Source organism: Orbicella franksi, chromosome 2 (genome assembly GCF_964199315.1).
Source record: "Orbicella franksi chromosome 2, jaOrbFran1.1, whole genome shotgun sequence".
Taxonomy (NCBI): Eukaryota; Metazoa; Cnidaria; class Anthozoa; order Scleractinia; family Merulinidae; genus Orbicella; species Orbicella franksi.
Window position 1 is genome coordinate 24,462,624 of NC_138146.1, and position 15,000 is coordinate 24,477,623.

General features: G+C 38.7%; 2 protein-coding genes across 4 annotated transcripts in view; both read right to left on the minus strand.

Moving 5' to 3' along the window:
* The window catches only part of LOC145478779 (uncharacterized), an 8,593-nt gene extending 844 nt beyond the window's left edge, over positions 1 to 7,749 (minus strand). Inside the window, exons 1-4 of one of the 3 annotated variants that reach the window (XM_081456924.1) lie at positions 7,085 to 7,749; positions 1,932 to 2,303; positions 1,506 to 1,644; positions 730 to 1,249 (exon numbers count right to left, since the gene is read on the minus strand). In XM_081456924.1, coding sequence (XP_081313050.1) covers positions 1,511 to 1,644; positions 1,932 to 2,303; positions 7,085 to 7,658 — 1,080 coding nt within the window. In that variant the 5' untranslated portion in view covers positions 7,659 to 7,749 and the 3' untranslated portion in view covers positions 730 to 1,249; positions 1,506 to 1,510. The other 2 variants (XM_081456923.1, XM_081456922.1) reach the window with 2 other exon arrangements.
* A 2,303-nt stretch (positions 7,750 to 10,052) lies between these two features.
* Positions 10,053 to 11,525, minus strand: LOC145469000 (uncharacterized). Its single transcript, XM_081452682.1, has 2 exons — positions 11,407 to 11,525; positions 10,053 to 10,855 (listed from the first exon to the last, which is right to left on the minus strand). The coding sequence occupies exons 1-2, from the start codon at positions 11,489 to 11,491 to the stop codon at positions 10,206 to 10,208; spliced, it is 735 nt and encodes a 244-aa protein (XP_081308808.1). The 5' UTR covers positions 11,492 to 11,525; the 3' UTR covers positions 10,053 to 10,205.
* Between the last annotated feature and the right edge of the window lie 3,475 nt (positions 11,526 to 15,000).

Below are 15,000 nucleotides of genomic sequence, written 5' to 3' on the forward strand. Positions count from 1 at the left end.
CACTCAAAGATCAATCACTTTTTCGCTGTAGCATGTACATTTCCATTAAGAAGCGAACTCAAAAATGAGAGAGCAGGTTACAACTAGAGGATTGAGCTTCTAGTGACAATGCCAGAAAGTTTTCTTCACGAGTTTACTTAAAAGTATGCCATACATTTCAATCTTGTTTACGCGTAAGTTAATGAATTCTAGGGAATAAAACGGAAAATTTCACACCTGTTCTCCTTAAACAGTGATGTCCACAGGCCGTGTGGTGACTGTGTGGTGATGGGCAGTGGCATACAGGTTCAGGTTTGAGAGGCTTGAACTCAAATTTGGGTGGTGTGCAGGTGCAGCAGCAAGGCCACATACAAGGCCACTTGCACTTTCCAGGTGGGGTCTTCTCTTTGCAGCATTCACAGCCAGGGTTGTTCACAGTGGCGCCAAATGCACAAGGAAAAGTGAGACTAGGGCAGCAGCCAGTGTTGCATCCTGAGCAACTGACTGGGGGACCAAATCCTCCCTTGCAATTAGAACACATGGTACCGGGAGCACACCAGTCGTTTGTGCCGCATGTTCCACATCCTCCACATCCTCCACATCCACATCCAGATCCGCAAATGCCTCCAGGTGCTCCGCCACAGCCACACCCCATGTAGTCACAGCCGCCAGAGTCAAAGGCATCTCCACATCCTCCACATCCTGCACAACATCCACATCCACAACGCTTTTCTGTAATAATAGAAGTTGGAAAAGACCAAGAAAGAAAGAAAAAAGACAAAGGAATAATAAAACAAACTTGGAAAGAAACACCTCACCTACGATGCGAATTAAAATGAATCACTTTTAGAGCCATATTTTTATTCATTGATATTCATAACTTTTTTATATTCAAGTGCGTCGTTTTAATCTTCATTACGTGCTATTTAATTTCACCATGATGAGTATTTAAAAGTGCGTTTAATTACCTGCTTTTAAAATAGTCATTCCACTTTTTAATTTATCGTTTTTGCAATATACGGAACTACCTTTTAATGCTTTGTACTCTCGAGCAAATACTTGAGCAAATAACGGCAATTGACACGACAAAAGTATGCCCCATAAAACTTTATTTTTATTGGAAATTGTAATTTATTCTAAATTATTTTAAATGTCTTATCTTAAATCTACAATTTTAACAATCTACGTAGTCCAATAGTTCTCTTATTTGTTTTCTTTATTGTTATTAAATTCCACATCAGCATGTTGTCGCAGTGTTTTCAAGGGCATCCTGCAAGGAAGTATACAAAGAACGTTAATATACTGATATGAAGTTATTTCATTATCAACGCGCCCTTTCAAAAGCTCTTATTACTATTTTATCTAATGTTCTACTTAGATTTGTTGGTACTATGCCACGTTCTTTCCCGTGATAGTACAAAATAAGTTGATCCAAAACAGAGCTCTGATATCCACATCCATATCACGATGCTCAGGTGAAAGATTTACAGCGCTTATTCGTGGGAGAGCTAGACAATGCCACTCACCGTCTTCAGAAGTAATAATAAGGGGAGTATGTGTCCAATGGGACCCCATAGTATACTGGTACAAGAGGATTGAAGACATAAGGGAACGGCTGAATACTCGTGATGGCTTGCGGAACAAAGCATCGCTTGCTGCAATCACCTGGCGAGAGAAAATTTTGTTTTCGCTTAATGTAAAGGTGGTTTATTGATTTTTTAATCCTTTTTTCTTGCGTATCCAAATATCAACTTTACTGAAATTCTCAAGGATTGCATAAAATGAGCTATCTACTGATCGATTGGGAAAATATAACTTGGCTCGAGGTCTCGACGTACACTGAGAGCGAGCGCCATGATGAGGGTTATAATATTCCAAGAGAATTAATTCAAGTAGTAGAAAGGTAAGAACTCTTTCAGACCAGGGTTGTTTGTTATTTGCTAATACTTTACCTCCACGTTTTCTGCAACAGTGACAGCAGTGGCAGCAACCGTGGCAGCAACCGTGGCAACAGCCATGACAACATTCTTGGCATTCCTTGGGGACTGCTTTGGGCTTCAAGGGCTTCAATTTAAACTCAGGAACTTTGCATTCACAGCAGCATGGCCACATACATGGCCACTGGCAAAAACCTTTTTTAGGTGGCTTCTTGCAGCATTGGCAACATGGATTGTCGACGCATGCTCCAAATGTGACTGGGAATGTCATTGAATCGCCACAACCACAGCAGCCGCATCCACAGCCTCCACAACAGTGATGGCAAATATGCGGGCATCCAAAGCCACAGCAACAATTGTGGCATCCACAAAATCCTGAACGCCGAGCTATTGCAGGAAGATTAGGTAGCAAATTAGTGATAAATCTTTATATGCTACGAGCAAAAGTTCGAAAGGAAAGAAGTGCATAACCAGGTCAGCTTCGTACAAAGAATTACCATCTGCTATCAGATGTATAGCAGACTTATCCACAATACGAATAAAGAAGGGGATATTTCTTGTTGACGAAGCTGCCCTGTCTATGGTTTTGCCAAAGTAGAAGAAAGCAACCGAAAATGTGAATGGGCAGATCGCAACAAAATACTCACCAGCGTTAAAGAAGAGAAGCTGGCGAGTAGCAACCAGAGTCAGCGGTCTTCGATACAAGCGAGTTTTCTGAGTTGAGGTATTTCTCTTCCTACCTCCAGCAATGAATGATGAGGACACATGTAAGCGACTGAAATATTTGCGCTCTAAGCACTGCTCACTCTTTGTGGTGTTACTAATCCGCATCGCAAAAGTGCTAAAAAACGCTTAAATATAGAAAATCCGGTTCAATTCCTAAATGCTTTGACTAAACGTAGGCAGGGCAGCTTTCGACAGCTTGTATTCGATTTAAAGCTCATTTGCTGTAATGTGATAAAATATTATGAGGTAGCCCTCTTGAGAAGATATCGAACGAGCATAATTTATTTTTACCTCCAGTTTAGTAATATTCGTCAATTTGTGCAATGACTGCGCCGAAAACTTTTATTTAAAACAACATAACCTAGGCACAGGACCAATACACTGTGAAATGATTATTTCGAGTTACTGGACATGACCAAGAACGTACATTTTTAAGTCATATGCCAGAGATTGCATCCAAATTTTAGCACATCTAATTCTATATCGCATTTCTCGAAATGATACGCGAAGATTATCTTTAAGCGAAAGAAGAATAAAAAGACCGTTGGCCTATCTAAAATGGTAGAAATCGGTCAGTACTCGCACTTTTTTTATAAGCGGATCTTGGCGCCTCTGCCCATATCATTTAATAACATTTTCCACGAAAGAAAGAGCACGAAACTCGTTTTTAAACTTTCTGACGATCGAGAGAGGAAACCTTGTTTCATTTTCACGCTGACTGAGAAAGTAATTTATTATGAACGAGAAGCGCTCGTGATCGACGAAACCACGTTTTTTACGTTTTTAACTTTGTAGACCCTTCTTACCCCCCTTCTGTCCTTCTTTTTTACATGAGGTAATTTCATTTAAACTTCAAAACGTAACAAAGTATAAAACGTGCAATAAAAAAGGCGTCCGGTGCGTTCGTCTGTGGCTGAATCTCAAATATTTCACTTCTTTTTGCTGACCAGGAGGAGTTTAGCTTTCTTTCCGCGAATTGAACAGTTTGAATTGACGTTCAAGCGTCTGAACTCGTAGCGGGAAACAATAATGGTACTATAGAAATCAATGATCTTTCATATATTCTCTTGCAATTATGGTACTGTAGCGGTTTTTCTTAGTTTGCAGGATTACAAGCTAATAATTAAATTGAATTCTGTCAGAAACCATTATTATTTTCTATCCAATAAAAGGAGAGCTTAGTTAGATGAGACGTGCTTGAAATATATAAATGCTTAAGTCCATTTATTTAGGCATTTAAGGGAAACAGCATCAGTTTAATTAATTATTAAGATGAAGTAAAGGGGTAAGAACAGTAGACACCACAAAGTTGATTTCTTTTATTTTCTAACATGCTGTCATGCAATATACTTGGTGTTCGACTGATAATGGCGTGGTGCAAAAATGTGTTCCAAAAGCAGTTTCTTTATTGGTACGTTTCTTTTGAGAATCCATGAAAACGCCGTCCTTTTGTCATTGATTGGTATCATTTTCTCATTTTGGCAATTTTTGTATTGTTACATTTTGTATCTTTTTACAAGGAAAATTACTTTGAGACATATTGTCTCATGCTAGGAAGCGACGAAACAGGGCGTGCCTCTTGAAACAGCCCTCCGCAAGGAGATGACATTTTGCGTATAGTCATAGGACCTGAAAAAGTTAGAAAAAATTGTCAATTCAAATGATATCGGTTTAATGTTAAACAATCTTTTAAAATAAATAACGGAAATAAGATGTCCTCCATCTCTAAGGAAAAAATGTCCTCACTCGGACACGACAAGCCATTTCCAAAAATTCACAGCACTACGTTTGTCTAATTTGACAAAAAGTAAGTGTTGTTTATGGAAATGGAAGAAAGGATATATGTTTGTTAGCTCGAGCTCGCTTTGCAAATTTGATACTTTCCCTTAAAAAAATCCAAAATTCTAGACCCTACTGAATTCATTAGCTGCGTGGTTACAGTCTTTTTTTCAGAGGACGTTTTCTCTCGCTATGACAAGGTCAACCCAAAATGCATTCCTTCCTTCCTCATCGTTAAGTCAGACGGTCGACCTTATAAAAACCTGAGATGCCTCAATTTTTTTTTTTTTTTTTTTTTGCTTTCGTCTCCGTAAGGTTTTTTGTTGTGTTTTCGTTGATTAAGACTTAAACTAACGCTGGCTCAAAACCATGACTCCGTTCAACCAAGGCTTAATTCACCTGGTCCATAAAAATTGTTCAGTTACTATCATTATCACTTTGCCTAACTAGTCCAGTGACGTAAAACAGAAAAACTGTACTCACCTAGTAGAATGGTAAAGGGCCAAAGCCATGTCCATATCCTCCATATCCTCCATATCCTCCATATCCACCGAAAGGTCCGTATCCAAATGGTCCGTATCCACCGAAAGGTCCATAACCACCGAAACCATACGGACCAAAACCGCCGTAACCGTATCCAAAGCCATCACCGAATCCACCGCACCCGCAACGCTTTTCCACATCACCTCTCTTTAATGGACCTGCAAAGTGTAATAGATTGAATTGTGATTATCTGTAGTAAGTATATGCACTTCTCATTTTCACTTGCATTCATTTAAGGACACTTCTAGTTCCACGATAAATGTATTAAGATAAGCAAATATTTGCACCAGAAACATTTGCCTCACAGCTGTTTTTTGCGGCGAGTATGTGAACTGTTTGATCTGGATTTTTGACAAGATTGTTTCATTAGAAAGGTTTTAAAGTATGTATGTATCAATGGTAAGAATGAGTCATGTGATTATGTCAAGAGAAACCCTAAGACTTAAAGGTAATTAAATGTCAAGTAAAACTGAACAACAGCTCGTCACAAAAATCCGAGTGACTAAACTTACGTATTGACTGAGGCTAATGACTAAGGACCTTCCCCCCTCAATAAATGGTTTCATCTTTAATAAAGCATAATAAAATGAGGAAAGGTAAATTGAAATCCGAGTGACTAAAATCAGTTATCTTAAACAGAAGTTTTCTTCCAGAACTTCGAATTCAAAGGAAGGACTTTACAAACTAACAGCAAAGATGTCAACTAACCTGCGCTCTTCTTTCCGCCGCAGCATCCATGGCAGTGTGGACAGTGGCACATCGGTTTGGGCTTGATTGGTGTGAATTTAAACTTAGGCGGGTCACATTCGCAGCAGCAGGGCCACATGCAAGGCCACTGACATTTGCCTTTCGGTGGCTTTTTCTGACAGCATTCGCAGCACGGATTGTTAACACATGCACCGAACGTGACGGGGAAGTTCAGATGCGGACAGCAACCGCATCCGCAGCCTCCGCAGCAATGGGGGCATTCAAAGCCGCCACAGCAGTTACCACAGCCGCAGCCTTCACCTGGTTCACCCCAGCAACCACAACAGCTACGTTTATCTTGGACTGTTCATGCAAGTAGTATCATGCAGCATGCAAAAATATAACATGCAAATTTATAAAGTTAGTCCATGCAAAATTTGCTGTTTTAAATATAATTTTCTATCCAGCTGCGACGCTGAAATTTAGCACAAAACTTTCATTTTTGATATGAGGGCTCTTTCTTCGGACGTGTTTGCTGGGCGTATCAATTACACAGGGGGAGAAAATAATGACGACTTGGATTATCAATACAATTAGCTAGTTCCGTATGCGACGAACTACATGTAGGCATACGTTTCGATCCAGACATAAACATTTTAGAAACTTCAGTTAATCTTTCAAATGAGGTTACCCCTTTTTTAAAGCCACGATAAACGTGCCTTCTTAAGAACTTTGCAGTGTTAAAAGATTTCAGCTCGTGAATTATTCTTTTGTTCAAAACTCTAACCATTCAATTTCACTTTCAAATAAGAAACAAGGATCTTTTGATATTTCATAGTGAAGAAGTTTTGATCAGGAAATACAATATTTAGCCTTAACGTAAATAAAACACGTTTAAAAAATAAGTTCATCTCTTCTATATTGATTAGTGCAGGTGGTTATCGACCTGTAATCTTTGAACGCTTCATTAAACAACAAGAAATTCCTTTTAACCCTTAAACTCCTAAACATCTGGTTACCTTTCAGCGCTCTGGTAATTTTAAGTCTTTGCTAAAGAAAGTCAAGACTTGATTTGTTTTGCCTCCTAAAATTCGAAGACACAACCGAATTGCAAAGCGCCAAAGTCCGATAAAATATTAATGATTTGGTCTTTGCGATTACGATTTTCCCTGAAACATTGTATTTAGAAGTCGAATATCCCGTTTAAAATGCTACGACCTCTAGATATTTATTAATTTTACGCTAAGAGAAATTTTCCGAGGATATTCATTAAGCGGGTCATTTATTACATACCTCGTAAAGAGCTAAACTGGCAATTCTTGTTTGGCCAGTTTCTCAACTTACCCCCTTAAGACTCAACATATATTTAATACATGGCTGTAAACAATGTTAAGATAGAAACAAATCATTATTTAAGACGAAAATGAATCTACCTTGTGCACTCTTGGAAGGCTTTTTGCTATCATCAACGGATCGCTTCTCGGGTTTGTCCTTTTCTTTGTCTGAATCGTCTATCACCACTCCTTTGATTTTTCCATTGCCGCTTCCCTGAAGCACGAGATGATCGGAGTCAAGATCTACACTTTCTTCCCCAGATGACTCTTGATCATTCTGTTGGTCGTTGAGATCAGGTTCCTCCTCTTTGTCTTCCTCCTCATCTTCTTCCTTGTCTTCCTTCTTCTCATCGTCATCCTTCTTTTCCTCATCCTCCTTCTTTTCTTCGTCTTCCTTTTTCTCTTCACCTTCCTTCTCGTCTTCGTCGTCGTTTTTCACATCATCTTCTTTTTTCTCTTCATCAGATTTTTCTTCCTCCTTATCCGCCTCTTCTTCCTCATCATCTTTGGCCTTTTCATCGTCACTGGCCTCTTCACTTTTCTCCTTGGCCTCCATTACGTCCATAACATTTTCATTTTCTATCTTGTAAGAGGAGGCCACAGGAACGGCTGATGTTTGATAGACGACAACAAATAATGTGAAAACTACCAATAACAAGGTAGTTTTCATCATCTTTCGCTGCTGTGTTTTTCTAAACCTTAGGCGCAACAAATAGAGGTATCGTAAACAACAACAATGTAACTAACTATCTTCGCCTCGATATATTGTCTCATAAACTGCAATTCCCGTAAAATGACTTGAAATTAGGTAAGATTTGAAATATTTACTACATGAATTTTGGTTGGCTAGGGTGTTCTATTGTGTGATTACTTCTTCTTTAATTCTATTGGATGACAGGTCATTTACAAATTAGGTGACACCTCATTGTTTCCAAATTCGGAAACAAGGTCAAATTTCCGGTTGGTCACTTCTGTTAAACTTTGTCCAGTCTTTGCAGGCAAAGAGAGCCTAGAGTTTGAACTTACTTTTCTTTATTGTGCGCGGTTGAGAAAAAAAAAACATCAAATCTCAGCGTCCAGTACAATTTTGTTTACAAGTCACCCTTTTCCAATCGATACTTCTCATTAATTTTGCAAAACTCTCTTTTCTTGTCAATTCAAGCTTATAACAAGACGCGTGAATGCACCACCAACTGCCAGCGTTTAGTTAGAAGAGGCTTTGATTTATCGCTTTGTGTCGAAAATTAATGAACTGTAGCAATTTTACTACAAAGATGGTTCAGAAAATTAACAAACAGTGCTCGGTTAAAAATGGAGGCAGACTGCTGAATTACGAAAACCTTTTTTGAAATTACGGGAATAGTAATAATTTTATTCTTCTCGACGAAGAAGGCAAAATGTCGACGCAGGAAAAGATAAAACAACTGACAGGTTAAATGCATACCAGAGGTCGAAAGGGCATTTCTGCAAGAAATTGAAATACACCAATAGTTGAAAATACATGTAACATCGAGACACAGTTTTCCTTGAAAGGGAAGGTCAAAGGAATGTTTGTTGTGTGAATTAGTGGCTATATTTTATCCACACGTTTTAAGATAAACACATAAACAAACAAATCAACAGGAGTGTTTAAATTTAGTTGGAAGACAAGCAAAGCAATCAAAATCCATATTGCGTTCAAAATCAGTGCTGAGTCGTAAGAAAGAAAACTCATGAAAAAACTGAGACCCAACAGAGAATTTTATTTTGCATATGCATCGCAGTCGGGTAGGCGGATTTCACCGAGCCCAGATACCAAATAATATACTGATCGGGCTGACCATTTGATAACAGATAATCCTCCCTTTGTCTGTTTAGTTCACATCTCAATTTAGGTGTTCATCAAGAAAACATCACCCCGCTGAAAATCTTTGTAAAATAGGTTTCGCCGCAAGTGAAACTTTGCTAAGGCGAACGAGTAATCAGTCCCTGGTATCCTGTTGACAAACATTTCTGTCATAGTACCCAGGCTGTGAGGGAAATTGGAAAAATAAGGTTTTCCAGTTGATGAAATTAACCAAATTTTGTTCTTTTGCAGTGTAAAGGCCATTGTTAATCATAGAAGTATAAACTTCCTCTATCATATTGAAGCGTAGAAAGACAGAATGACCCTTGTTCTCGCCTGGGTAATGCTGGTACCGGTAGGAACAATTACCGTAGCAACACCTGTTATGAACAGGCCTCATTAACTGTTTTTAGATACTGTTAATTAGAACGTTTCTCTCTTTTCACTTCTACTACAAAGCATTTGGCACTGAAAATGCGCAGCAATAGTTTCCCAGTCTGTATAGCGAAAATAATTTTGCAATGTCTTTATAATGACTATTGAAGAAAAATACTTGGAAAGTATGAGCAATTGTATTACTCACACTTCTAAATTAGTTTAACAGTAATCATTTGTTGTTTGATTTTTGTGGAGCTGACGTAGAATCGTGGAATACGTTGCAAAGAAAAATGCAAATGAGCTGCATTTTGAAAACCGAAAACTACAGAATTGTAAATCACGACACCTACACCACAAGAGTCCAAAGGGTATTTCCCTCATATTTCTGAGCATGCGCTTTAATGTCTATTGTCAATTTCTGTAGTTGTTGACAGCCCTAAATGATGTTTTGACCCAAACAGGTCAGCGCTTATCGCGCCCATGTGCTAATATTCGTCTGGTTTGAACCTCTCTTCTCCCAGCATTTGTGCAAATTCTCAAATTTGCTGAGTATCACGTAAGGGTTGCAAAACTTTAACTTCTAAGTTACGTCTGATGGAAAGAAGTTAACTTTGGGCTCAACAATTTTACTTTTGTTTCTTTTGAAAGGAAATTATTTACAGACGTGAAGCTTTGTAAGAGCAGTTGTCAGTGTTTTTCCGAGTCTAGGATCGAAGTTGGGTTATCTTTGTCGTGAAGGTGGTATATACTCGTGGTTCATTACCAAGTTAGTAACAAAGCTCACATTGCCTTTTATCTAAAACGGTAGCTTACGAACATTTCTTTAGCAACTTCAGTAAGAGAAAGACGTTATTATGACAACAATTCAAATATTTATTTTGAACTGACACTTCCACTACACATGGTCAATGTTACTTTCATCATAATATTGTGGCAATGACAGGGTTTTCTCGAGAGTCATTTTATTAATAAGTGAATTAGGCCGGTAACGACATCGTTTCACTGGAATTTTCGTTTTTAATGATGCTGTGGCTTCACGTGCGCACCAGCGATAAGTGGGTCCACCGCATTTGGTGCTTGTGCCGAGGACTCCGACTTCTTACAGCAGCAGTGGCAGCAGCAGGGGCAGCAATGGCAACAGTGGCAGCAGCATGGGCAACAACACTCGTGACAGCAACAGCAGCACGGCTCACAGCAGTGACAGCAGCAACAGCATGGCTCGCAACAGTGGCAGCAGCAGTCATGGCAGCAGTCACAACAGCAACATTTCTTGGATCCCTTTCCCCTTCTCCCCCCTTGCGGCTGACTGCCGTCTGCTTGCTGCATTATGGGTGCAACTGCCAAGATACCTGGGTTATCTGTCTCTTGGGATACAGCTGCGCGTCCTGACTTGGAGCGTGGACTGCAATTGCAGTCGCATCGCTTAGTGCTGTTTCTGTGACTATCATTCTTTTCTGTGTCATCAGCATTCTTGCACTGACATTGCTCAGACTTGACACCTTTCTCCGTTTTACTCGCTGACGGACAATCGCAGCTCTTTTTGTCGTCGCTCTGACATTTTTTCATATCCTGCTTGGAACAATCGCAGTTTTCTTGTTGTATCCTCTGTTGTTCGTCTGCTGGTATTTCACAGGTGCATTTATTTGCATCTGCCTCCTTCTGTTCGTCTACAGCAAAAAATTATTCAAATTAAGCGCACTTACTGACGAACTGTTTACAGATTAGGTCGTTTGATTATTACCAGTAAGTCTTTGTCGGACATGTTGGTCTTCTTTGTCATTAACACATGCCAGTTCTTGACCCAATATATCATATATTAATTACTTAAAAACAATGGGTTTTTTTGTGACCAAATTTTGTAAGAGATCAAGAAAACTTGAAAAGGCGTGAAACGGACGTTAGCTTAAAAATAAACATTTCCTTTTTCCATTATAATAGCGCTTTTAAGTTTATCTCAGTGGATTGCCCACCTCTTCTAGTTTGAAGTTGTTTGTTTGCTTGATATTGGTATACAATTTTTCTGCACTGTCTACACTGTCTGTCTTATTTTTGTTTTTAAATTAGCGCAATTAGAAAAAATAACACCTTTAAAACAACATCAAAACATTAATCATTGCGAGTAATCAGTTGATGAAGCCGAAGTTTTTTCAACAAAGACAAACTCGAATAATTCGTAAACAAATTCGTTTCACTCCCGCTGTGACGAAAGAAATCTTACCATGCTTCGATTTGATTGATTTTGCTCCCACCAGTAAAGAAACACAGCTTAGCAAAGCAAGCCAAACAAGCAATGTCGCCTTCATAGTGACAACCAACACAACACTGAGTAAAACTGAGTCGGCCAATTGAGGTATTGCCTATATGATGTAATTTGCTCTTAAATGATCAATTGAACTGGTGACCTGTTGTTCATATGTGACTGAAATTTGCCCGTCAACACATTGTTTTACCAAGGTAATAACCTTACATGTCTTTAAACTGGATCTCTGTTTAATATGGAGTAAATACAGCTTATTATTAAGGTTCTCAGAAAATAATTTTGAGTTATGAGTAGTATATTTTCGCTGCTTCTACAACCAGTTAGGGTGTTTCAATTTACGAAATACCTGATGGCTTGTCAACCGCCTCATGATCACCTCTGTCACCTCCGGGGAATCCACTTAAACTCAAGGATTACCTCTTACCGGCACTGGCCATTCAATTATATGAGGTTTGGTAATTGAAGAAAGACACAGACTGCGTTGAAAGCCGGTCGTCATTTAACCTTACTAACCAATTAAATATTTGTTTCTATGTGAGCTCTTGTGCGGGTGGTATTAAATGTCTACGAATTGACGTGGCAGATATATCATGTTATTTTTTTCAATACACCTGGGGTAATTACGTTTGTTTTTAGCAGCCTCCTAAAACCTTCAAAGTTTCGTTATTTTCGAGGGGTCACTACTCTCCGATAACCACAACTCATGACAAATCGAGCAATGCATAAAGTCCTCTGCAAACATGTTGACTAAACGAGGCATTTCATCAGTTTTCGTGCAATGGAAATTTTATCTGAATATTTCTTCGCGTCGCAAATTATACTTGTCTATCTGCTGTGAATAGAAGTTTCTTTTTCCATCTTTTTTGTTGGATTAGAGGAAAAGAAAACAAAATTAGAGGTTTTATGCTGCCTGCTGTAAACGTCTTTCTCAAACTCTATTAAAGGCACTGGGCGTGTCAGTCCGGTGGCCAATGCACGCCCTTTCTACGCCTGCCTTGTGTGCCACCGAAAACGACAAGCAATTAAGAGCGAATTTTTCTAATTAGCAAACATAGCGCGGCAGAAGTTGAAAAATCGATTTTTCTATCTTTTCGTACACAAATAGCCCTTAGGTAGATATGAAACGTGATATAGTTTTTTGGAGCTCGAAGCGCTTTATATTCGAGAAAATCGAGGAAAACGATTTTCGCCTCGACGGTCACCAAAATGACTGATCGCAAAGGCTTAAAATTAGTAATCTGAACTTAATTTGCGTTCGCGTGTAAAGAAGAACCAACACTTACCGATACTTTTTCTTGAAAGACAAAGTATTCAGCTATCCAAACCAGGTTAGAACTTGACTTGAGCGCCATTTGAGAATAAACACACAGTTTTTAAAAAAATCCCTTTCAGTTACTAGGTCGAATTCCTTATTTACAAATAAAATTCAGAGATATTTTTCGACATGTGCCATAACTCCAAATTCCTTGAAACTTCGCCTTTGGAGTACCTTTGTGTTGTTGTAAAACATGTATTAAAATCAGCTTGGGTTATTTTTCGAGTGCTTTTTGAGGCCCGGCTGAAAAACCTCGATTTTACCTAAAAGATCACGAAAAGTAAACAATGAACTTCTGCGCGTTGGTCGGAGGGCAAGTGGGTACAGGCATTCAAGTCCTTATATTATGAGTTCTTTGTAGTAATAAACAAATTGTTTGCTTGCGCCTGTAATATAACGGTAAAACAGTTCAATCTCAACGCCAAAGTGACTTTATTTAATCCGAGTATGCTTTATCGCTTCGAATGCCAGATATTTGTGACGAGATGTCGATTTCACACCTAGACGAAACAGGAAGTTAAAAACGTTTTACTACGCGGCCTTCCAATAATTAATTTAAGATAACTAGTCGCTAAAGGAGATATTTACTGAATTAAAGCTTAAAAGAGTGGCGTTTCCTGTAACCTATCAAGTTTGTTCGAAAAAAGTTATTTCAGAGTCATTTCAGGACTGGCAATACAGGTTAAATTTGGTAAAGAAATCTTCAGTTTCATTGTTTATTTTGATTGCAAGTCACGATTTCATTCCCGGCCGTGGAATTTACTATGTCCCACAGAGTGCGTTGTTTTACAAAAGGCGGCCGTTTATTTCCGAAGCAAAACATGTTTCCAATAGTCTTTTGTACTTATGTCAATATATAGTTTAGCTAAAATTGGTATCTACAAACAAATCGGAGTACGAATTCCAATGAAAAATTCGGTCAGAAATATTTCCCGCGAAAACGAAGTGTTTTTTTACTAATATTTTCTCTTTTTTTCGACTTTCTACGATTCGCAATCCATGACTTGCTAAAAGACCCGCTTGCAGTAGTTAGCTGGACTGCAGGATAGAATATTTAAGCACGCCAAATCCATTTACGCTAATTAATTTTACCCAGTATAAGTTGAATTTTCCCAAGAGAATTCTATTTTAGACGTCACGCTGCATATAAAAACGATATGTATCCTCAGTTCTCTTGTTCTTTTTTTTGCTTTCTTTTTTTTTTGTTGTTTTTGTTTTCTGTTTTTTTTGCCGTCGTGTAAAACATACTGCAACCATATAATGATCGAAGCTCTACCCTAAATTAATTTTGAGACTCTTGCCAACATTTCGTTTGCTTTCGGAACGCGTGACGCGTCATATATATAGCCGATTGAAGGTCGGACGGCAGAAGTTTGCAAATGCGGATTTTTTTTAAAGGTTTCTGTCGTTTCTCCTTTGGTATGTTTCAAAAACACGAACTGTTCTGTTTTTGGATCAGAAGAATTGCTAAGCAATGCGGGTGGACTCTGGTCAGTTATTCTTCCATTATCGGCGCATAAACTGATGAACGAGATTGTCGAGGAAAGTCAGAGGTCAGCGAATCCTATTTGGCAGTGATACGAAAAGACAGTTTGGGTGATACCGATTTGCCGCTATCCAACATGGTATCCGTTTCACGAAGAGGTCACGAAGGAGAGAAAAATAGAATAAAAATCCCAAGACTTATAAATGCTGCTATGTCAGGATTGCCAGCGGAAATCTTTCTTGCAATCAATGTTGTTTTTGTCGGCGCAGGTTAGTATACCTTCCGTTCTACCCTCCCAGTTTTAAATGGACACGCACCTGCTCGCATTTACTTTGCAGTCCCGTTTTCCATATTGAACTGAAGTAAATGCAACTCTGTAACTTTAATTATACATGTACACAGTTAAACAGGTTGAATTGTTTAGAATTGCGGTGCCGTGATTGTGAAATCTACACATTGTCCGTTTGTCAGTAATCTAATTAACTTAAAAAGATTGAAATATTCCTTGTGAGTGAAGGTACTTTTGAATGCATGAATAAACTCCTGTTATCATTTTATTTTACTTTAACAGAAGCATATTGACCCGCAGAACGAAAATATCATAATGAAAGAAGTTAAACCGCTTTACTTCAGCAGACTCCCTTGGCCTCAGAAAAACACGCAAGCATTCGATTGTTTACTTCTTACTGATGTTTTCGTTAAAATCCGGTTATATCAGCGGCGCGTTAAAAACCACTCCATGAATAACCCA